The sequence below is a fragment of the Cynocephalus volans genome, chromosome 13 (genome assembly GCF_027409185.1).
Source record: "Cynocephalus volans isolate mCynVol1 chromosome 13, mCynVol1.pri, whole genome shotgun sequence".
Taxonomy (NCBI): Eukaryota; Metazoa; Chordata; class Mammalia; order Dermoptera; family Cynocephalidae; genus Cynocephalus; species Cynocephalus volans.
In genome coordinates, this window is record NC_084472.1 from 74,466,661 (window position 1) to 74,491,939 (window position 25,279).

A 25,279-nucleotide genomic window follows, 5' to 3' on the forward strand; every position below is an offset into this window, starting at 1 on the left:
ATCAGTTTCCCTTGTGCTCCATGGGGGAGATATAAAGCCCAGGTAGAAGATGCACACACAGTGGGATTGTGACACAGCTAAGGAACCCTGAACTTAGAAAACCCCAATCTTTTATAATGCATTTCAAGCAAATCTACCACTTTTCCCTGGACGGAGACATTATCTTCATTACACTGGACAATAAACAAACCTGGCCTTTGATCTAGAAGTGATGTCAGAGAGATAGGTCCTTGGATTTCCCAAGGGAAGAACCCCTTCAGGAACCCACAATAACATCAAGCTCACAAGGCAGAGTCACACTCACACTCAAAGTTTATTGCAAAGCCAAAGTACACACAGGAGGTGCACAGGCAACGTCGTGAATGAGGACCACTCCACGAATATTGAGGGAAGGGTTTATATGTTGTTCTGGGATGGCAGTGTTTCTCTATCCTAACTAAGGGGAGGAATATTCAAGAAAACAGATGAGAAAAGGGGTTTAGTTGCTTTTTTTTCTTGAGTAAGCTCTTTTCTGAGAACCAAAGAACAAGGATGTTTTTGCACTCTGTGGTTTTGTTTCCTTTTCAGAAAACCACAAGGCTCTGAAGAAGGGCAAGGTGACTGGTAGGGTGGTTAAGGTGCTGCTACCTGGTGTCAGCTTGAGCAGCCTCCCTGGGGCAAGTCCCTGTTCTATCCTGCTTCAGAAGGATACATAATCTTTGTCTTCGGAGGCTGTTCACTGCACAAATATCCCTGAAAACACAGTCTGGAACAAAAACCATCAGTGCTTCTGCTTGCAAGGCATGCCGAAACATGAAAGACCCATGAAAAATCACCTCCCAGCCGCAACTTCAGATCTCCCTGGTACTGAGGGCTTCCCTTCTTTGATAGGCCCTGTTGCCAATGCTGGGCCTCCCTCTGCTTTACTGGTTTCATTAATTCTGCCCACATCTTTTGTAAGAGTCCTTTCTTTACATTCTCTTCCATTTCTTTTTGAATGTGCCATTTTTAACCTGTTGACACCCTGTCTCAACTTCTCTGCAATTCTACTTCCTCATCTGAAAAATAGGGATGATAATAACCATCTTAGAGAGTCATATTGGAAATAAAATCAGATGACACGTGTAAAATTTTTAGCACAACCATGCACTTGATAAATATGTAAGCATCATTAATATTTTTATCGTAACTCTTTACCCATCTACTATAGAGTCACTCACCTCCACCTTGGCAATGTTCTTTCCATGCTTTAAAGCAGGCGATTAACCCTACCATTTCAACTTGAAGTTTCACTGAATTACTTGTACATGACATCAAAAATTCTTCTAATTTCTTTATTCCAGAATTTAAATTCTCTTTCATCTCCTCTTCAATAGAAAATGACAGAGCATTCCATTGTCGTTTTTCTTTCTGATCATCTTTGAGAATTGACCTTTTCGTTTTCTTTCTAATAATTTTTTTGTGTTCTGTATCCTGCTCAATAAGAAAAGAACATATTGTGAAACAAATGTAAATATTCCTACATGACAATTCATTAGTGAGAGAGTATTCTTCATGTGTTTACTGAGGTCTTTGACCATCACCTTATTCTTGGACTGGCACATTCTCAATGTCCTTTTCTTAAAATTAAGGTCTTGACCAATTGAACAGAATATATAACCCACAAATAAATCCATGTATCTACAGCCAACTGACTTTTGACAAAGCACCAAGAGCATACACTGGGAAAAGGACAGTTCCTTCAGTAAATGGTGCTGGGAAAACTGGATATCCATATTCAGAAGAATAAAATTAGGCACCTATCTTTCACCATGTATGAAAATCAACTCAAAATTGACAAAAGGCTTAAATGTGAGACCCAAAACTATGAAACTACTAGAAGAAAACATAAGGAAAACACTTCACGATATGGGTCTGAGCAAAGATTTCATGAATAAAACCTTAAAAACACAAACAATTAAAGCAAAAATAAACAAATGGGATTATATCAAACTAAAAATCTTCTGTATAGCAAAGGAAACAATCAACAGAGTGAAGAGACAATCTGCAGAATGGGAGAAAATAATTTTAAACTATACAGCTGACAAAGTGCTAATATCCAGAAAATATAAGGAACTCAAGCAACCGAACAACAACCAAAAACAAATAATCCAATTAAAAAATGGGCAAATGATCTGAATAAACATTTCTCAAAAGAAGACATACAAATGGCCAACAAGTATATGAAAAAAATGTTCAGCATCACTAATCATCACAGAAATGCAAATTAAACCCACAATGAGATATCTTCTCACTTCGGTTAGAGCAGCTATTAGCAAAAAGAGAAAAAAAATAACAAATGGTGGGGAGGAAATGGAGAAAAAGGAACTCATACACTGTCGATGGGAATGTAAATAAGTTCAGCCATTATGGAAAACAGTATGGAGGCTCCTTAAAATAGAACTACTACATGACCTAGCAATCCCACTACTGGGTATATATTCAAGGGAAAGGAAATCAGTATTTCAACAGAATACCTGCACTCCCATGTTAATTGTAGCATTACTCACAATAGCAATTACTCACAATATGGAATCAACCTAAATGTCCATCAACAGAAGACGGGATAAGAAAATGCGGAATACCTACACAATGGAAGACTATGCAGCCTGTCATTCCCAGCAACACGGATAAGCCTGGAGGTCATTATGTTAAGTGAAATATGCCACGCACAGAAAGGTAAATACTGCGTGTTCTCACTCATATGTGAAAGCTAAAAAAGCTGAACTCATAGAAGTAGAGGGTAGAAAGGTGGTTACTAGAGCCTGGGACGAGTTGAGAGAAGGGGGATAGCGAGAGGTTGATCAACAAATGCAAATTACAGCTAGATAGTAGGAATAAGTTCTAGTGCTCTGTAGCACTGTAAAGGGACTACCATTGACAACAACTAATTGTATAATTTCAAATAGCTAAGAGAGGATTTTGAATGTTCCCAACACAAAGAAATGACAAATGTTTGAGGTGATGGATATGCTAATTACCCTGATTCGATCATTACACATTGTATACATGTACCCAAATATCATATTGTATCCCATAAATATGTACAATTACGTGTCAGTTAAAAAATAAAAATACATAATAAAGCCTTTGTGCAATGCAGACCTACTTAAAATTAAGTATAAAAGTAAACAGTCTCTCCCTACTAAAAATTATATAGATTTCTGAGTGGTGCAAATTATGAATAAAGGAATAAACGTAATAAAACCAAGAGAAAGAATGGCCTTTGGACTTGATCATAGGGAAGCTTCTTACAAATTTAGTCATTCATTCATTTATTCATTCTCTACCCTCCAAAGTGTTTTGAGCCTCCCTGATCCCATCTCCTCTTTGGAGATTCATCTTGAAAAAACACCAATGGTCTTAAACTGTTCTAAGTAGACACTAGGTAATGAGGGAGGATAAAATTCCCTATTTAGAAAGCAGAAATCCCAATAGGAAATGGAGGAGCCAGACACTTACCGCGGTGGTAATTTTTCCCGCCTCCCCTCAAATTGAGTGTAACACTTAATTCCCGTTTTTAATTCCCATTTTACTTGGATTGCAGTGCCAAGCAGTTCCTGGGCAAGGTAACAGGACTGAACAGGGCTGGCCAGCACCTGGCCCCGTGATCAGCACTGCCCATGAAGGATCAGAGGCGCAGCCATGGGCACAAGGCTCAGCTGGCTTCTAGGAACTATTTTCACTTTGATCTCTGTGTTTTGAGCCCAGCCTGGACTTGTACCTGGGCCAGCTTCACCAGGCCACCCTCTGTGAGGAGGAGGTGAGGTCTGTGGGCTAAAGTGGAGCCTCTACAGCCAAAAGCATGTACGCTGGGAATTGTGAGAGATGGCTAGATGGACTTTGAAATAGTTCTAGGGGAGGGACCTCACAGCAGTGCTAAGAAACCTTTAGGGTAACTAGTGATTACTCTTCAATGTTATCTTGACCATCTGACTGATTTTGCCTTTCCTTGTAGTCCTTTCACCTTCTGTCCTGTTAATGAGTTGAGGGTCTGGCAAGGAAAGGGAAGACTCCAGGTCTCTGGTTAAGAATTTTCATAAATTAGTGGGAGGAGGAAATATTCACATACTTTGGGCTTTTTCCCCCGGGGCCTTTATGTTTCATTTTCTGAAACATTTCCATACCTACTCCAATTTGGTAGGCAGCTGTGTTAAATGACTTTGGCATTACTAATTTATCTTGTGTTCTCTCAAACATTTAGCATCGCTGACCTCAGAAGGGGGTTTTACAAAAACAAATGTCTTTCTTTAATTCCTAACCAGGAGGCCAGGAAAGGTGTACTCAAGCCTAATGAAATCCCCTCTGATAAAGAATGATCGATCGCAAGGTATTATTTTCCCAAGGAAAGTCATAAAACCGACCATTTGTTCAGTTATAAACATTACCAATTACATTACCTGATCCTCTTCCACATTATCTTTTCAAAATATTTTTATAAATTGTGTACACAACTATGGCCCAGAGTAAAGGGAAGAAAGAGGAAGAAAGTAGGTATGAAGGCGTCCCATCCTTACAGGAAAAAGAAATGGTTTTACCTTTAATTCAAACAAAATTCCCAGACAGACTGATGGCATAAATCATTTATAAATGTATAGGTAGTTTTCAAAATTCAGGCAAACTAATAAAGCTGATGGGTGTGTTAGGCCTATTTTTACCACCTATATGTAAAAAGATTTTCATTGTAATTTTAAAATGTTCCTTTTAACTTAAATTCAACATTTCTAAATCCAAGTTCATAATCTTTCAATGCTTTAGGTACTTTACCAGATAAATCTATGAGGCTACTTGAAAAAGATGATGGAAAACTAGAGTTAGAAGATAATACAAGTATTACCATGAATTTTTTGAAGTATCTTCATATGTTTCAATATCATAAAGAGAATAAACTGCATTTTATGTAATTTTCTTAGAATTTCTCATGGCAAGTAAGCAAAATAATAACTCATTTGTAAGCAAATATGAGAAAGAAAAACACACCTCCAAAAATGTGAATGAATAGTTTAAAGAAAGCAAAGCAATGTAAAAAAGGAATAGGTAAAATCTATAGAATCTACCTGTAATATTTCACTGTTGGCACCACTGGAATCGTCCTTCGGCTGTGTAGTTTGTGTTACAATGACTTTTGAAGAGATTGATTCTAATGAGTTTCCATAAAATTTCTCATAAGCCTGATTCATTTTTAGGCCATTAATAACATGAGGGTCTCTAGATTTTTCTGAAACAGAAAGACTTAAAATGTAAAAATGTATTTAAAAACATTGCTATATATTGATAGAATGAACTTACTACTTCACTACATCTCCCTTCCCACTCATTCTTTTTTTTTTTATTTTAACTCCAGACCAATAACTTAGTCTTTGCTAATAAGGTCAGAGTATATAACATGGTGATAAAATAATCCCTTATCTTATTTGAGGAAGGGGATGGACAAGGAGCTCTGCTAATGTCCCCCTCCAAGAGTACCTGGACATTGCCTCTGTCATTTGGCAGGAGAAGAGAAGAGGCAGATAGGGGCAAATTCAACTAATGTATTTCTCTGGAATAGAGGTCTACAAACTAAGGCCCACATGGTCGAATGTGACTGGCACCTTCCACCCCACCCCCCATTTTGCTTTTGAGATAAGAATTTTTTTTACATTTTTAAATGGCTATATTTTAAATGGTTACATAAGTACCTACATCATGGCCTCAATTTTTGTCTCTTGGCTTTCAAAGCCTAAAATATTTACTGAAATTTCTAGGAAGGCTATGGATGTATCAGCATATTTACTTCAAGGAATAGATTCCTAAAATCATAAACTATCTTAGAACAGAATCTGATATTTTTAATGACAATGCCATGTATGTATTCTTCTTAGTAAGATGAAAAAAATCTGTTTGAATTAACAGATACATCTGCATGCATACATACACATGTACACCAGGCAATATTGTGAGATCTTTTCAGATAGCACACTTCCTAAAGTGCTTCTTCAATTACGTATGCACTAATCTCATTCAAAATATAATTTCTGTTTATAATATAATACTTTTTGTTCAGTAAAGAGCAGAAAAGGCAATTCATATAAGCTCTATTTTATCACGGTCACAGAGCTTACCATCAAAGTGACACTTGGTCCTGTCATAGACATCAGTAAGAGGTCTATGAGCATGCCAGTGCAAAAGTTCATCAGTTTCCTTTCGTTTAAACAGTGAAGTAATAACTGGATCATCACTGTAAAAATAAATAAATAATTTTTTTAAATTTAAAATTTGTTTATATTTAGGCCCTTCAAATGAAGCTTTAACACGGCACAAACTTCCGGCTATGATATTATAGATATCTTACAACCTCTTTCTATTTCTATGATGTGACGTGGGTTATGAAATCTCAGTGGTTTTTAAGAGATGTAAGAACCCTGAATCTCTGCCATTCCTCTAACAGCCCCATCAACATCAATAATTACTTAGTATAAATAAATCTTATATAGCTGGAGTAATTTTATTATAAGTTCAAAATGATATAAATTTTTATCTAATAATGTTCAAATTATATAGACATATTAGATATTATATTCACTTAAACATAGTCCATTATATCAAACTCACTATATTCAGATATGATATTTACATAGATATTTTGATGAGTCCTTAATTCCACAAGTATTTTGGAGTTTAAAGCACTAAATTAGGCACTTTGTTAACTCTATACCTCTTTAGAATAGGCAAATCCTTCACCATGTCTCCAACAAACTTATCAATTACCGAAGATGTCATTGGAATAAAACCCAAACTAGGCATCTTTTTCAAGGAAATTTCTGAAAGCAAACATAAAATTAAAATTGGAGGAAATATACAACTATCCTACAAAAACTTTGAAGATTATTTTTAAAATTTCAAAAACATAATATTTTGCACAAATTTTGCTAATGTCTACCAAGTTAGCTCTTCCAAATGACATATTCCTCACACCAAACATTTTGGAGCAAAACAGAATATAAAGAAATGGCATACAGCTATTTGGGTAAGCTAAGCTATTTTAGATAAATGGTAGCAGATGGATCAGCAGATAGACCAACATATGGGTTTTCCATTTCCAAATGCTTATTCTTTTTATTATTTCCTAAGTGACAGTAAATAAATAATAGCACTTGAAAAAAGAAGAGTCACTTAAAGTTCATCTGCATATAGGCATCTATGAAAATAAACTGACAACAATGAAATCCTTTTATCCACCACTGAATATGCTTCAGGGCCTCCTTGAGTTTTTATTTTCTCAGTTATATAAGGCCCACGTGCTCAACATGCTAATGGACTAATAACAGATTTCTTAAATTGATTTTTATTTATAATTATAGATGAAGAAAAATTATAATCTTTTTTCTCCTCATCCCTAAATTCTGGACAATATCCTCTATCAGTGCATCCAAAATTCCCATTTGCATTCCTTTTGCATCTCTGACATTCCTGCTGGTGATCATTTCCTTCACCCTGAATTACATTCTATATAAATACTTTTAATGAAGGTATGATGTTAGTTAACTCAGTCCTTGTATATCTGGAAATATCTGTATTATTTCCTCATTCTTAAATTGTACGTTTTCTTGTTACATTATCCCCTAACAAATGTTATTTTTTCTCATTACTTAAAAAACATTACTCTCTTATCATCTTGCTTCTATTGCTGTTGAGAAGTCTGCGAACAGTTTAACTTTTTTTCCTTTGTAGGTAACTGTTTTCTCTAATTCTTTGAAGAACTCTGACTTTGATATGCTGCAGTTGCACTATAATGTAGTTTTAGTGCGTGTGGGTGTGTCCTACGTGAGAGTCAATGTGCATCCTAAATCCCAGTATTTGTGTCTTTCATTAATGCAGAAAATTTTTCAGTCATTATCTCTTTAAATATTGCTTCCTCCACTGTTGTCTGTGTCCTCGCTTCTGAAACTCTGACTAGACATGTGGCTGACCTACGGTACCCAAAGCTTAGGAAGATTATAATGTTAGAGTGGGTTTCTCATAAGAGATCTGCTCACCCACCCCATGAAGTTACAGAGGACACACCTTTCACCACAACTGTGAGAAATAAAATTGTGAGGGGAACCCCAGCAACCTCGAAGAGCTTGTGGTTACTCTACTCTTTTAAGTCAGAAATTGCCATGGGAACTGCTACCATCAAACAGGGGTCTCTGAACGCAATGGGCATAATTGGATCCTATGGTGGCAGGGCCAAGTGGCAGCAGTTAGTCACTAAAGACAAAGAAGTCACAGCTACTATAATGAGCACTGAAGTCAGAGCAGTAATCTGAATAGTCTGATTCGCAGAGACCTATGGCATTGGCTAGTTGATAATGGTGTTCCCGGAAAAGAAATAGATGAACAGTCTACCAAATTCTAAATTCATCTGTATAAGAGGAAGAGTTCTAGAATAAGCAAACTGAAGTTTAATTTGAATCACCAAAACAAAGAGTCACGGCCCCCTAATCAGTTCCCAAACTTGAGCCACTTTACAGACCCAGAACTCTTTGACTGAAGGGGCGGCTGAGTGCCCAGAGGAAGGGCCTGACTGCACTGCTACAACTGGCACTGTTAATCTTTCTCCCAGTCTTCCCTAAAGGATCCTATAGCCATTTATCAGGGTGACTGTGTACTGGAGAAAGGAAAATAGTCCGACTTTTCAAGGCATTACTGAAGACTGGTTTTGAACTGATGCTAATTTCAAGAGACCCAAAATGTCACTGTGGCCCACTAGTTAGAGTATGGGTTTATGGAGGTGAGGTTACTGATGGAATTTTAGCCCAGATCAATCTCACATTGGATCTCTGAACCCATCATGTGGTTACTTCACCAGTTCGAGAATGCATCATTGGAACAGATATACTCAGCAACTGGCAGAATTCCCCCATTGTTTCATTGACCTGTGGAGTGAGGGCTATTATGGAAGCCACTAGAATTGCCTATACTTAGGAAGATAGTAAACCAAAAGCAATACTGCAAAAAAAAAAAAAAAAAAGCAATACTGAAAGGAGGGACTGCAGAGGTTAATGCCATCATTAAGGACTGCAGAGAGACAGAGGTGATGATTTTCGACTCGACTGTCTGGACTATGCAGAAAACAGATGGATCTTAAAGACTGTAAATTTATTGTAAATTTAACCATATGGTGACTCCAATTGCAGCTGCTGTTCCAGATGCAGCTTCATTGTTTGAGCAAATTAACATGCTTTTTCCGGTACCTGGTATATAGCTATTGATCTGGCAAATGCTTTTTTCTCCATCCCTGTTAATAAAGACTAGAAAAAGCAGCTTACTTTCAGCTGGCAAGGCCAGAAATACACCTTTACTGTCATACCTCAGGGGCATACCAACTCTCCAACCTTACGTCATAATTTAGTCCTCAGAGAATTTTCTTGGGGGAATTTTTACCTTAACCTTCCACAAGGTACCTCACTGGTCCATCATTGATGATATTATGCTGCTTGTACCTAGTGAGTAAGAAGTAGAAAGCACTTGAAAGATTGATAAGACATTTGCATGTTGAGGGTGGAAAATAAATCCAACGAAAATTCAGGATCTGTCCACTCCAGTGAAATTGGTAGGGGTTCCATGGTGTGAGGCATATTAAGATATCCTTTTTAAGGTGAAGGATAAAATGATGCATCTGGCCCCTTCTACAACCAAAAATGAGGCGCAATTCCTGGTGAGCTTCTTTGAATTTTGGAGGCAACGTATTCCTCATTTAGATGTGTTATTCTGAATGGGTCCATTTATCAAGTGACCAAAAAGCCAAGAACAAGAGATGGGTTTGCCACATGTCCAAGCTGCTGTGTAAGCTGCTCTACCACTTGGACCATATTTTCAAGTTAAGAGCCAATAGCTCTTGAGGTGTCGGTGGAAGATAGAGATTCTGTTTGAAGCCTATGGCAGGCCCCAACAGGGGAATCACAGCACAGAACCTTAGGATTTTGGAGCAAAGTCCTACCATCCTCTGCGGATAACTATTCTCCTTTTAAGAAATAACTTTTCATTTGTTATATTCAGGGCCTTAATAGAGACTAAATGCTTAACCGTGGGCCACCAAGTTACCAGCAACCTGAGTTTCCCATCATGAACTGGCCAACCAAACAAGCCACAAAGCTGATCACGTACAGAAGCATTCCAATACCAAATGGAAGAAGTATATACAAGATTAGGCTAGAACAGGCCCTGAAGGTAAAAGTAAGTAACAGGAGGAAGTGATTGAACATGCCTGTAGCCCCTACTCTTGCCACATTACTTTCTCTCTCCCAATCTGCACCAATGGCCTCATGGGATGTCCCCTACAATCAGGTGACTGAGGAAGAGAAAACTCAACACTTGGTTTAGAGATGGTTCTACACAATATGCAGGTAGCACCTGAAAGTAAACAGCTATAGCACTACAGCCCATTTCTGGGACATTCCTGAAGAACAGTGGTAAAGGGAAATCCTCCCAGTGGGTAGAACTTTGAGCAGGGCACCTGGTTGTTCATTTTGCTTGGGAATGTCAGAGGTACAAATCTGTACTGATTCATGGGCTATGGCTGATGGTATGGCTGGATGGCCAGGGATGTGGAAGGAATGTGATTTGAAAATGGAAGGTATGTGGAACAGGTATGTGAATAGGCCTCTCCGAATAGGCAAAAACATGAAAATATTTGTGGTCCAAATGCCCACCAAAGGATGACCTCAGCAAAGGAGGATTTTTAAAATCAAATGAATAGAACGACCCATTCTGTGAATCCTAGTCAGCCTCCTTCCTGAGCCACTCTTGTCATTGCCCAATGGACTCATTAACAAAGTAGACATGGTGGCAGAGGGGGAAGTCATGTATAGCCTCCGTAACATGGACTTCCACTAACCAAGGCCATTTGGCTATAGCTACTGCTGAATGCCTTATCTGTCAGTAGGAGAGACCAACACTGATTGCTGATATGGCACCATGCCTCCAGTGATCAGCTAGAAAGGGAAGTTCTCTGTTCTTACTGGAATAAACACTCTGGATATAGATTCACCTTCCCTGCATGCAGTGCTTCTGCCAAAACTAGCAACCTTTGACTTACAGCAGCCTTATCCATAGTCGCAATATCTGACACAACATCATTTCTGATTCAGGAAATTATTTTACAGCAAATGAAGTGCAGCAAGGGACCCATTCCCATGGAGTGCACTGGTCTTATCATGTCCCCCATCAATGTGAAGCAGCTGGCTCAACAGAATGGCTGAACAGTGAAGGAAGTGCTTTTTACAAGGGTATAGGGAAAGTACAGCCAAGAGGGCAGGTCTGAGATATCTGCAGTTATGCACCTGGGCCCCAGCCCGGAGCCAAGGGCGGATAGTTCCCAGAAATAGACAAGTCAGTTAAAGTTTCAAGAGTGCCCCTCAGCTGTTTCAAGGACTCCCACTTGACCGAAGTTCACCCCTGGCTTGATTTAAACTAACCAATTAAACTTGCTTCTCGCTTCTGTACCCGCGCTTATTTGAACTGACCAATTAAACTTGCTTCTCGCTTCTGTACCCGCGCTTTTTGCTATAAAAAGGACCCAGGAGCTCTACTCGGCGCGCCAGTCTTTCAAAAGACTGAGTCGCCCGGGTACCTGTGTGTTCAATAAACCTCTTGTTTTTGCATCCGAAGCCGTGGTCTCGCTGTTCCTTGGGAGGGTCTCCCTGAACTGACTGACTACCCACTGCGGGAGTCTTTCATTTGGGGGCTCGTCCGGGATCGGAGACCCCCACCCAGGGACCACCGACCCACCAACGGGAGGTAAGCTGGCCAGCAGTCGTTCTGTGTCTCGTTTCTGTGTCTCGTTTCTGTGTCTCGTTTCTGTGTCTCGTCTCTGTGTCTGACTCAGTGATTTCGACTGTCCCTCAGGGTGCGCACATTTTGGTTTCGGGTTTGTTCCGGGTTGATGTGTGAGTAGCGAACAGACGTGTTCGGGGGCTCACCACCCGGCAATCCTGGGAGACGTCCCAGGATCAGGGGAGGACCAGGGACGCCTGGTGGACCCCTTGGCAGAGGATTATTGTGTTTTGGTCTCACCGCGTCTCGGGAGGCGCGCTCTGCCATCGGACTCTTTCTTCTATTTCTACGGCACTCGGTCTCGTCGCCGTTTCTGGTTTCTTTTTGTCTTAGTTGTGATAGGTCTTTGCGTCGTCGTTCCCCTATTGGAAATTTTCGAGATGGGGCAAGGTGCCCTTACGCCTCTCTCCCTTACTCTAGATCATTGGAAAGATGTCAAAACCAGGGCTCACAATCTGTCCGTGGAGATCAAAAAAGGAAAATGGCGGACTTTCTGTTCGTCTGAGTGGCCCACATTCGGCGTAGGTTGGCCGCCAGAGGGAACCTTTGATCTTACTGTCATTTTTGCAGTTAAAAAGATTGTTTTTCAGGAGACCGGAGGACACCCGGACCAGGTTGCCTATGTCGTGGTATGGCAAGACCTCGCCCAGAATCCCCCTCCCTGGGTGCCACCCTCCAGCAAAGTCGCTGTTGTTTCGGGATCAGAAAATACTCAAAGGCCACCTACAAGGAAGCCTTCCGCCCCTCCCCAACCCCCCGTCCTCCCGACACCAGATGACCTATTTTCTCTCTCTGAAACCCCACCTTACCCGGCGGCTCCGCTGCCCCCTCTGGCCCCTCAACCAAACAGATCGGCACCAGGACGAGCACCCAGTGACCCCAACCCTGAAGGACCGGCTGCAGGGACTAGGAGCCGCCAACCTCGCAGTCCGAAAGGCGACTCGGGTCCTGACTCCACCGTAGCTTTGCCCCTCCGAGCCATAGGGCCCCCAGCCGAGCCAAGTGGCTTGGTCCCTTTGCAGTATTGGCCTTTTTCCTCAGCAGATCTTTATAATTGGAAATCTAACCATCCTTCTTTTTCTGAAAATCCAGCAGGACTCACGGGACTCCTTGAGTCTCTTATGTTTTCTCATCAGCCCACTTGGGACGATTGCCAACAGCTCCTACAGATTCTTTTCACCACTGAGGAGCGAGAAAGGATTCTCCTAGAGGCCCGCAAAAATGTCCTTGGGGACAACGGGGCCCCCACTCAACTCGAGAACCTCATTAATGACGCCTTTCCCCTCAACCGACCTCAGTGGGATTACAACACAGCTGCAGGTAGGGAGCGTCTCCTGGTCTACCGCCGGACTCTAGTGGCAGGTCTCAAAGGGGCAGCCCGGCGCCCCACCAATTTGGCTAAGGTAAGAGAGGTCTTGCAGGGACCGGTAGAACCCCCCTCGGTTTTCTTGGAACGCCTGATGGAGGCATATAGGAGATACACTCCGTTTGACCCCTCTTCTGAGGGACAGCAGGCGGCAGTTGCCATGGCTTTTATCGGCCAGTCAGCCCCAGATATCAAGAAAAAGTTACAAAGACTAGAGGGGCTCCAAGACTTTTCCTTACAAGATTTAGTGAGAGAGGCAGAAAAGGTGTACCACAAGAGAGAGACAGAAGAGGAAAAACAAGAAAGAGAAAAAAGAGAGACAGAAGAGAGAGAGAGACGGCGCGATAGGCGCCAAGAAAAAAAAAAAAAAAAAAAAAAAAAAAAAAAAAAAACTTGACTAGGATTTTGGCCGCAGTGGTAGGTGAAAGAGGGTCTAGAGATAGGCAGACAGGGAACCTGAGCAACCGGGCAAAGAAAACACCTAGGGATGGAAGACCCCCTCTAGACAAAGACCAATGCGCGTACTGTAAAGAGAAGGGTCACTGGGCAAGAGAATGTCCCCGGAAAAAGAATATCAGAGAAGCCAAGGTTCTATCCCTAGATGACTAGGGGAGTCGGGGTTCGGACCCCCTCCCCGAACCTAGGGTAACACTGACTGTGGAGGGGACCCCCATCGAGTTTCTGGTCGATACCGGGGCTGAACATTCGGTACTGACCCAACCCATGGGGAAGGTAGGGTCCAGGCGGACAGTCGTAGTAGGAGCGACCGGCAGCAAAGTCTACCCCTGGACCACACAGAGACTTTTAAGGGTCGGACATAAGCAAGTGACCCATTCCTTTTTGGTCATACCTGAGTGCCCTACTCCTCTGTTGGGCCGGGACATCCTGACCAAACTAAAAGCTCAAATCCAGTTTTCTACAGAGGGCCCACAAGTAACATGGGGAGATCACTCTACCATGTGCCTGGTCCTAAACCTAGAAGAAGAATACCGGCTACATGAAAAGCCAGTTCCCTCCTCTATCGACCCGTCCTGGCTCCAGCTTTTTCCCACCGTATGGGCAGAAAGGGCAGGCATGGGGCTAGCCAATCAAGTCCCACCAGTGGTAGTAGAGCTGAAATCGGGTGCCTCACCGGTGGCCGTCCGACAGTATCCAATGACTAAAGAAGCCCGGGAAGGCATCAGACCCCACATCCAAAGGTTCTTAGACCTAGGGGTCTTAGTGCCCTGCCAGTCGCCCTGGAACACCCCTCTGCTACCAGTAAAAAAGCCAGGGACTGGCCACACAACTGGGGATAAATTGGAAGTTACATTGTGCGTATAGGCCCCAGAGCTCAGGTCAAGTAGAGAGAATGAATAGAACCATCAAAGAGACCTTAACTAAATTGGCCTTAGAGACCGGTGGAAAAGACTGGGTGGCCCTCCTTCCCTTAGCGCTGTTCAGAGCCAGGAATACCCCTGGCCAGTACGGTCTAACTCCCTATGAAATCCTCTACGGGGGACCCCCCCCCATACTTGAGTTGGGAGAAACACTGGGTCCCGATGATAATTTTCTCCCTGTCTTATTTACCCATTTAAAGGCTCTAGAAGTTGTGAAGACCCAGATTTGGGACCAGATCAAAGAGGCATATCAGCCCGGTACCATAGCTGTCCCCCACCCGTTCCAGGTCGGAGACCGAGTGTTGGTCAGACGCCATCGACCCAGCAACCTTGAGCCTCGGTGGAAAGGCCCGTATCTGGTATTGCTGACCACCCCGACCGCAGTAAAAGTTGATGGCATCGCTGCCTGGGTCCATGCTTCCCATCTCAAGCCTGCACCACCCCCGGCACCAAACGAGACCTGGGAGCTGGAAAGGACTGATCATCCTCTTAAGCTGCGTATTCGGCGGCGGAAAAATGAGTCCACCGGGTAAGAACCCTCACCGGCCTGTGACCCTCACCTGGAAGGTACTGTCCCAAACTGGAGACGTTGTCTGGGTCAAACAGGCTGCCCAGCCTCCTTGGACTTGGTGGCCCGATCTTAAACCTGATGTATGTGCCCTGGCGGCGGGTATTGAAACCTGGGATATCCCGGGATCCAGTGTATCGGCCTCCAAGGCCCAGATCAGACCCCCTGACTCAGACTATACAAAAGCTTATAATCAGATCACCTGGGGGGTCCCAGGGTGCAGCTATCCCCGAGCTAGAAACAGGCTTGCCGCTTCCCCCTTCTACGTGTGCCCCCGGGATGGCCGGACCCTTTCAGAAGCTAGAAGGTGCGGAGGGCTGGAATCCCTATATTGCAAAGAATGGGGTTGTGAAACCACGGGGACAGTCTACTGGGGACCTAGTTCCTCATGGGACCTCATAACTGTAGAACGTAACGGTAGCAGTAAAAGCTGTGACAACTCCGGCTGGTGTAACCCCCTTAAAATAAAATTCACAGAGAAAGGAAAAAATTCCAGAGATTGGGCACAAGGAAGAACCTGGGGACTAAGGTTCTATTTGACGGGAAACGATCCAGGTGTACTGTTCACCATTCGCCTAGATATCACCAATATGCCAACTGTGGCAGTGGGCCCCGACCCCGTCCTTGCAGAACAGGGACCTCCTAGCAACAAGCTGTTCCCAATGACTAGCAGGCAACCCCCCGCGGCACAAAGGAGCACTGCTACACAGAGCCTCCTATCACCAGGCACTCTACCCCCCACCACGGGTGACAGGCTCTTTGGTCTTGTACAGGGGGCCTTCCTAGCTCTAAATGCCACCAACCCGAACGCCACAGAGCATTGCTGGCTCTGTCTGGCCATAAGCCCCCCCTACTATGAAGGAATAGCCTTTTTGGGAGAGGCCAATTATACCAGCGCCGAGAGTTGCCGTTGGGGGACCCAGGGAAAGCTTACTCTCACAGAGGTCACAGGACAAGGGTTATGTATAGGAACAATACCTTCTACCCATCAACATCTTTGCAACCAGACCCTATCCATCAATTCCTCCGGGGACCATCAGTACCTTCTCCCCTCCAACCATAGCTGGTGGGCTTGCAGCACCGGTCTCACCCCTTGCGTTTCCCTCTCAGTTTTTAATCAGTCTAAGGATTTCTGTGTCCAGGTTCAGCTGATTCCTCGCATCTATTACCATCCTGAAGAAACTTTGTTGCAGGCCTATGACAACCCTCATCCCAGGTTTAAGAGAGAACCTCTCACACTTACCCTAGCTGTCCTACTGGGAATTGTGGCAGGTATAGGTACCGGCTCGGCTGCTCTGATTAAAGGACCTATAGACCTCCAGCGGGGCCTAACCGAGCTCCAGACTGCCATGGACACTGACCTCCGGGCCCTCCAGGATTCAGTCAGCAAGTTAGAGGACTCATTGACTTCTCTATCTGAGGTAGTACTCCAAAATAGGCGAGGCCTTGACTTACTGTTTTTAAGAGAGGGAGGCCTCTGCGCGGCCCTCAGAGAGGAGTGCTGTTTTTATGTAGACCATTCAGGTGTGATACGAGACACCATGGCCAAACTCAAACAAAGACTAGATAAAAGACAGTTAGAGCGCCAAAAAGATCAAAACTGGTTTGAAGGTTGGTTCAATAGCTCCCCTTGGTTCACTACCCTACTATCAACCATCGCCGGGCCCCTAGTACTCCTTCTTCTGTTGCTCATTCTGGGGCCCTGTGTCATCAACAGGTTAGTCCAATTCATCAATGATAGAATAAGTACAATTAAAGTCCTGGTTCTTAGACAAAAATATCAGACTATAGATAATGAAAATAACTTTTAACTCCGCTCTAAGATTAGAGCGATCCACAAGAGAAATGGGGGAATGAAGGAAGTGCTTTTTACAAGGGTATAGGGAAAGTACAGCCAAGAGGGCAGGTCTGAGATATCTGCAGTTATGCACCTGGGCCCCAGCCCGGAGCCAAGGGCGGATAGTTCCCAGAAATAGACAAGTCAGTTAAAGTTTCAAGAGTGCCCCTCAGCTGTTTCAAGGACTCCCACTTGACCGAAGTTCACCCCTGGCTTGATTTAAACTAACCAATTAAACTTGCTTCTCGCTTCTGTACCCGCGCTTATTTGAACTGACCAATTAAACTTGCTTCTCGCTTCTGTACCCGCGCTTTTTGCTATAAAAAGGACCCAGGAGCTCTACTCGGCGCGCCAGTCTTTCAAAAGACTGAGTCGCCCGGGTACCTGTGTGTTCAATAAACCTCTTGTTTTTGCATCCGAAGCCGTGGTCTCGCTGTTCCTTGGGAGGGTCTCCCTGAACTGACTGACTACCCACTGCGGGAGTCTTTCAACAGCTTTTGAAAGACTCAGTTACAGTGCCAGACAGGTAGAAATACCTTGCAGAGTTGGAGCAAGGTTCTCCGGAAGGCTGTATGTGCTCTAAATTAGTGTCCAATGTATGGTGTTATTTCTCCCATACATAGAATTCACAAATTCAGGATGTAGGGGTAAAAATGAAATGTCTCTATAAACTATTACTCCTAGTGATCCACTAGCAAAATGTTTCCTTTCTGTTTCAGCAGCCCTATGCTTTGTTTGTGCAGAGGTCTCAGTTCCAAAGGAAGGAATGTTTCCACCAGAAGACACAATGATTCCATTGAACTGGAAGTTAGGATTGCCATTCTGCTATTTTGGGCTCCTTGTGATTCTGAGTCAACAGGCAAACAAGGGATTTACTGTGCTGGCTGATTGATCCTGACTACCAAGGGGAAATTGGAATGCTATTACACAATGAAGGTAAGAAAAAGTATGTCTGGAATATATGAAATTCCTTAAGAATCCCATAATACATCCCTTAGTACTACCAGGCCATGTGAATAAAGTCAATGGAAAACTACCACAACCCAATTCAGACAGGAGTCTAATGGTCCAGACCCTTCAGGGACAAAGATTTGGGTTACCCCATATTGTGGGTTAAATTGTGTTACCCAAAGATACGTATTCAAGTCCTAGTACCTGTGAATGAGACCTTATTTTGAAATAGGATTTTTGCAGATGTAACCAAGTTAAGAAGAGGTCATTAAGGATTAGGGTAGGCCCTAATCTAATGACTATTGTCCTCATAAGAAGAGGGAAATTTGGATACATACACAAAGGAAACACACAGAGGGAAGAACACCATTTGAAGATGGAGGCAGAGAGGGGGGTGATGCATCTGCAAACCAAGGATTGCCATTAATCACCAGAAGCTAAGAGAGAAGCATGAGATGGTTTTCATTTCAGAGCCTCCAGAAGAGACCAACTCTGCAGACACTTTGATTTCAGGCTTTAGCTTCCAGAACTGTGAGAGAATAAAGTTCTGTTGTTTTAAGCCACCAAGTTTGTCATACTTTGTTACAGCAGCCCTAGGAAAGGAACACACCCCACCAGGCGAAGAACCACGACCAGCTGAAGTGCTTGCTGAGGGCCAAGGGAACTCAGAATAGGTAATGGTAGAAGGGAGTTATAAATATCAGTTCTGACCGCATGACCAGTTGCTAAAATGAGGACTGGAATAGTTATGAGTAATTCCTCCTTACTCTGTTATGAATATATATGCATCCGGCAAATATTTTTTTCTTCCCTTATCAGTTTACATAAGATTTATTAACATTAGTCAGCTTTACGTCATGTATTTAAGTTACAGGATATCAAAGCAGAAAAGTAAAAGTTTCCCAAGAATTGTTTATCCTCTTCTGAGGAAAGGGTTAACATGCTTTTAGTTGTATGCTGGAGAGTTGTATCATGTTAGACAGAAGTGTGATTTTGGTATTGTTTTTATTTGGAGATTAAGAATGGTTGAAGAAAACATATATGGGTGCTAAATTGACAAGGAGTGGACTGTGATGATCAGTTTTATGTGCCAACTTCATTAGACTATAGTACCCCAGTTATCAATTAAACACTAATCTAGATGTTGTCGTGAAGGTATTTTACAGATATGCTTAAAGCCCATAATATATTTAAAGTAAGGAATATTATCCTAGATAATCTGGGCAGTCCTGATCCAGTCATGTCAAAGTCCTTAAGAGCAGAGCTGAGGTTTCCCTGAAGTAGAACAAATTCTGTGTGTGGACTGCAGCTTTAGCTAATACCAGAAGTTCCAGCCTGCCCTTCCATAGCCCTGCCCTACATATGTCTATGTAAAATTTCACCAGGCTTTCTTCTCCAGATTGGTTTACCTTAAGCACATAATTGCGCATATTTTATACCTCAGTTAAGAAGTAAACAAAAAAGCATAGTGAAAGAAAATTATTTATACTCATAAAACCGAATTAGAAGGGCTTCTAAAAATTTTGCTGAATAAACATGCTTTTACTCCAATTTAATTCAGTTAATTATTACCTTGGATTGTTGACTGCGTCCTACTAAGAAAATGTCTTCTTGTTGTTCTCAGAGGAAAACACTTTCCTACATTAAATTCTTTAACCAGCTGTGACACAAAATTCCACAGGTGTTCATAATCCCTCCTAATGTAATCTCCCAAATTCAGATGTACATCTGCATAACAATTAAAAATAATAAAGTCTCAAAAGTCATATACATGTACACACATACACACACACACACACACACACACACACACAAGCACCTTTTTTTGACTAAATTCACAGAGCTCTGGAAAGATTATCAAATACTGAAACTTAGAGTGATTTACAATACACCTGCATGAAAATTAGCAATGGCACTATGACAGTAGTCTCTTAAAATCATTTGGTCTTTAAATTTAATAAAGGTTTAATAAAGAAATGTTATATTTATAATCCTATCCCTTACTAAATGATGTTAATGATGAATACATAATTATTTCCTAAAGTAATGAAGAGCAATATGCCACATATAATCTTGCAACTTTAAAAACTAAGTAATTAAAAAGCATATTTTTAAGAGTTTACAGAAGATAGAGAGAGTGAGAACATTTTAAAAACTAGTAAAATAGGGCTGGCTGGTTAGCTCAGTTGGTCAGAGGATGGGCTTGTATCATCAAGGTCGGTGGTTCAGACCCCCGTATCAGCCAGCCACCAAAAACTAGTAAAATATGCTACATTTTATGCTATTGGTTTATTCCAGTGCCTGCCACCTAAGGGAATTAAATCCCAGAGGTCAAAAAAACTTCAGTAATGTTCATTCAGGAAAAAGGTGTTTAAATACGTTACATTAATCTTTGACCACATAAACCACTCTAGATAATTTATTCTAAGAAAATATTCAAAGGAAGACAAATTATATGTACAAAGATGTTTAATGCAGTTTTATTTATTTTTAGGAAAAAGTAATGCATCCCTAAATGTCCAAAACTAGTGAAAAGATTGTATTAGTTACAGAAAGTATTATAAAAAGTCATGTATCTATTTAAATGAAAAACATAACTATTAACATTATATTATAACATTGAAATCATTTTTTAATACTACCAAATGAAGAAAAGGTAAAATATGTAATAAGCATGCACAAGTGTGTAAGTACGTCATACACACACAAACAAAAGTTTTCAAGAAACAAAAATGTTGCTGTGGTACATGTTGGGAAATTTGAAAGGGTTTTATATAATTTGTTTATTCTGATTTAAGATATAGTGTCAATGCATATTAAGGTACTACCTTGAGTATTTTCAAGTTCATAGTAAAAGGCAATGTTCTTCAACAAATTCTCATCATGTAAGTCAGAAATATGATTTAAATTCAGATTCCAGCATCCAAAAAAGTTTAAATTTCCTAAAATGAAATATTCACACCACTTTTTCTGAAAATTGAAAATAAAACATTATTAGCAAGGAGTCATAGAATGATTTCTATAGTCTTTGTAAGGACCCTGTAAGGTATGTCATCAGGGACGCTTCTGGGTAGAATGATAAAGCTGTAACAACTACAAAGTTTAGAGATGCCCTAAAACCAACCCCAAGAAAAGAGTTGCCTCCGCTATTTTTATTTTGTAACCATCCACTCACTGGATTATCTACATTCCAGTGCAGATTTTGTACCCCACTACTCTGCCAAAACAGCTTTTAATGTAATAATCAGCCTTGTTTCCATGCCGTTAAATTAAAATCACTGAATGTTCTGTTAACATCCACATACTACCTGCAGAATTTCACACTGTAAACCACCCCCTCCTTTTTGAAATCTGATTCATCTGACCTCCAAGGTAACATATTCTCCTAGTTTTTCTACCATTAATCTTAGCAGCTTCTTTTCAGTGTCTTCTTCTAATTCTTACACTTCCATCTGACCACTAAATTCTGGACTATCTCAAGACTCTGAACCAAGACCCCCTCTCATTTTACTCTATTCTTTCCCTAGAAAAATGCATGACTGGCATGGTGTCCAGCATCATCTATGGGCTGAGTCCCAAATCTTTATTTCCATCCCAGAGCACTCTTAACTGCCTGCTAGATATCTTCTTTTGGAAATCTCATTGCCACCACTTCAAACTCACTATTTCCCACATTCATTATTTTCCTCCCTAAAATTGTCTTCCTCCAATGGCAGCATCCATACAGTAGGTCAAACCAGAAACCTGGAAGTCATCTTTGATTTTTCCCTCTCGCTTATGCTTCATACCCAATTACGTAACCTCATCAGTTCCACAGTCTAAAAAACTCTTGCATCTTCCACTTGTATTTATTCCTGATGCTACCAACTTCACCAGTGTAATCACCACTATGTAATCACCTGGATGGTTTCCTCCCCTCTACCTCTGAATGTCTACAATGTACTCTATGCACTTCAGCCCAAAGAACTTCTAACCAAAAGGTCAATTACAGATTGGAACCCTTCAATAATTTCTCATTATGCTTATGACTTTCTAAATCCCTAATAGAGCCAGAGAGTACTACACGATTTTTCTTCTACCCACCTCTGCAGCTTCATCATCTTTTCTCTCTGGTCACACTGAGCATATCTCAGATCCTTGGGAGGTTCACAGGTGCTATATCCTGTCCTGAAAACCTTTTGTTCCACACTTCCCCTAGCTGACTATTACTCATCCTTCAGATCTTGAGTCTCTTCACTCCTACAGAGAAGCCAACTTTTCAAACTAGGTTGTGTCTTTTTTGATCATTAGTTTCCAAAACATCCTTTAGTTCCCCTGCATATTCATTAGCACATTTGTAATCATTTTATTGGTTATTGCAGCTACTCAAAGGATTCAAACTGAAGCTCCATGGAAGGAGAAAAGTGGGGAGATGTGTTTGTTCTTTTTTCCACTCCTTCCCAGGGGCTTATCGCACTGAATAAACATGTGTGGGCTAGCTGCCTGACAGATTAGTTATGAAATGCCTCTGATGACAATTTGACAGTACATATTAAGATCCTCAAATTTTCTGTACCATTTTGGCCAATAATTCCATTTTCCAATTTCAGGAAATCTATTTGAAATATTTAATTCCAAATTAAAAGGAAAACCTTAAATACAAAAACTCTCAAGATCAGTAGCATTTATAATACAAAAGCTAAAAATGATCCTAATTACTTAATTAGGATCATTTAACCATCCCATTATAGGAGGATGGTTAAGTAAACTAGGATATAATAACTCACAATATTTAATAACCATAAAAATTATGTTAACCAAGAAATGGAAATCCCTTTAAAATAAAATAATTTGTAGTATATATAATACAATTGAGATGATATAAGAAGCAATCACAATAAAACTCATGCCCTAAAATAAAAGAATGAAAAAAATTAAACCAAAATATTAACAATCAACAGCATTGATTTGGGGGGTGAGCTAGGAGTACATATCTATTTTTCTTCTATTTTCATCTTCTCTTTAACATACTTTTATGATAAACAGAAAAAATAAATTCATAAATCGGTTTCCTGAGTTTACACAGTATACTGTCAGCCGATTTTCTGTGGTTGATTACACAAAAGGATGATCTCGTCAGAGGAAAAAAGGAAAAAGAAGAAGGCTCTCATACTTTCACAAAAGAGATATATTGTGGTGGTATTCTCTACTATACCACCAAAACTGGAACTTGTTGAAAAATATGACCGATATGATTTATTAGTTAATTAGATCTGGCATTATTCCAATATAAATCTATTTTAAAACATGATCATGGTTTTTATCTCTCACATTGAAACAAAAAATAAACTGACAAAAAGTATGTTTACCATTTTTAAGAAAGTATCGATGTCCCCAATCCAAGAGGAAGTGATGATTCGTGAATAAGCTCTCTGAGAAAGAGGTAGGTGGAGCTGAAAAGCCATACAGAGAGGCATTGCAGTCTACAGAAATCTTCCACTTCCTGCAAAGCTAAGCAATTACTGTCCACCTGCGTAAAATAGAGAAAATAGGCCAGACAACAGCAGAGCATGAAATAGCAAATAGGCAAAGTCACATTTCATCACATTCTTCAATTTACATTTTTGAGATAGTCCCATTTTTTATACACCAACTTAACTGCATTTATGCAGAAGGGGGTAAAAGGGAGGGAAAACTCCAAGTTTAGCAATTCACATATGCATTTCCTAGGATTTTCAGTTAAGCCAAACATTAAATGAATCTATAGTAGAAGTCATTGATCCAGATATCTGAGTGCTGCTGGAGCCTCACATAAAATACTCTACCATTTCAGAAAACTGAGACTAATATCCACAAACCCATGGCATGTTCAGGGTGAGAAATTCAGGATGGCAACCTATCTGAAAAACATGTTGGATGAGAAGTGGGGGATAGAAATGGCCGTGTTTAATCTATAGCAGAGATTTCAGGACTATTTTCAAATACGTGAAGGGCTGTCACATGTAAGGTAAATAAAATTTAATCTGGATATCTTCATAGGATGAAATTGGAGATAATCAAAACTACAGAGAGATTGACTTGGGTTCAATATGTTTACTTTTAAAAATTAGAACCATTAAAAACATTGTGCCTGTCATATGAAAATGTTTCTCCAAAAACATTTAGGCAAATTTTGGAGGAGAATGAAATGAGACAGTGGGTCCTATCCATCTCTGAAATTGTATAAGAAAGAGTCAAATTAATCAAATGTGAACTTCTGGGAGAAACTAAATTTTATACCCAGAACCCTATGTTACATGCTGTTCACACTTCCACTGACAGCACGTCTTTGGCATATCATGAAAAGTGAATACATTAAGGTAACCATCATATTTGAGTATGCTCTTAAAAATCAGGGAATTATGCTGAATACTTTACACTCCTTAGAATGTAAAGCTTTCAAGTTATGTATTTTCAAGAGTCAATCTTCACATTTCTGGAATATTAAAATATCCAAAGCTGCAATTTTACAGAAATCTACATAGCTAAGATCTGCTGTATTATATACTAATTTAAAGTATTGAAATGCTATGTCTCCTAGATTAAAAAGACAATTGCACAATAATTCAGCATCTGGGATCTAAAAATGGAAGTGGCTCCAAATCTAGATTTGCTTTTCATTACTGTGTGACTCCAGTCAAAACACTGTAGGAGTCAGTTTTCCTATGTGCAAAAATCAGGATAGTTAACAGTACATATTCTCACAGGGTTTTTCTAAAACCTAAATGAGATCAGACATGTAAAATATCTAGAATATGCCTAACGCATAGTAAGCCCTAAGTATTATCTATTACTAGCTATTCTTCATAATCCGCAAGCTATGTAGACTGAAAGCAATTAGTTAGCACCTGTTAGACATTCAATAAATATTAGCTGATTGAATGAATAAATATGTTCAGTCATATTCTAAGTCAAGATAAAATCAGAGACGGGAAATTTAAACCAAGGAAAGAATCAAATCAAGAAGAAACACAAAAAGTTCATTGCTGTTCTCCGCTCTCCATGGTACTCCCAAACAGTTGACAGCATTTTTTTTTTCTTTTTCTTTTTGCTTGAGTAACTAAAAACTAGAAGGATGGTGTTGCCATTTATTGGGATAGGGAAGAGTGAGGAAGAAGCAGGTTTGAGGAGTTTGGTTCCAGACATCTTAAATTTGAGATGTCTACTACACATCCAAGTAGAAATGTTGAGTAGGCAGATATACAAGCCCGGAGTTCCTCTAGTAATTTCACAGAGACATTAAAATTGCTTTCCAAGGCATACATAATCAATTTGGGTAAATACTATGTCTACTTCTTCTCTCCCCTCAAACATATTTATTTTTGGCATAACATATTACCAAGCAC

The 25,279-nt window shown here is 40.7% G+C and overlaps 1 protein-coding gene across 1 annotated transcript in view; it reads right to left on the bottom strand.

Annotated features, from left to right (window-relative positions):
- Positions 1-25,279, bottom strand: part of DDX60L (DExD/H-box 60 like) — a 103,246-nt gene that overhangs the window by 51,686 nt on the left and 26,281 nt on the right. Inside the window, 8 exon segments of the mRNA XM_063076699.1 lie at positions 1,200-1,452; positions 5,076-5,236; positions 6,120-6,235; positions 6,713-6,818; positions 19,488-19,643; positions 20,744-20,885; positions 23,264-23,365; positions 23,368-23,425. Coding sequence (XP_062932769.1) covers positions 1,200-1,452; positions 5,076-5,236; positions 6,120-6,235; positions 6,713-6,818; positions 19,488-19,643; positions 20,744-20,885; positions 23,264-23,365; positions 23,368-23,425 — 1,094 coding nt within the window.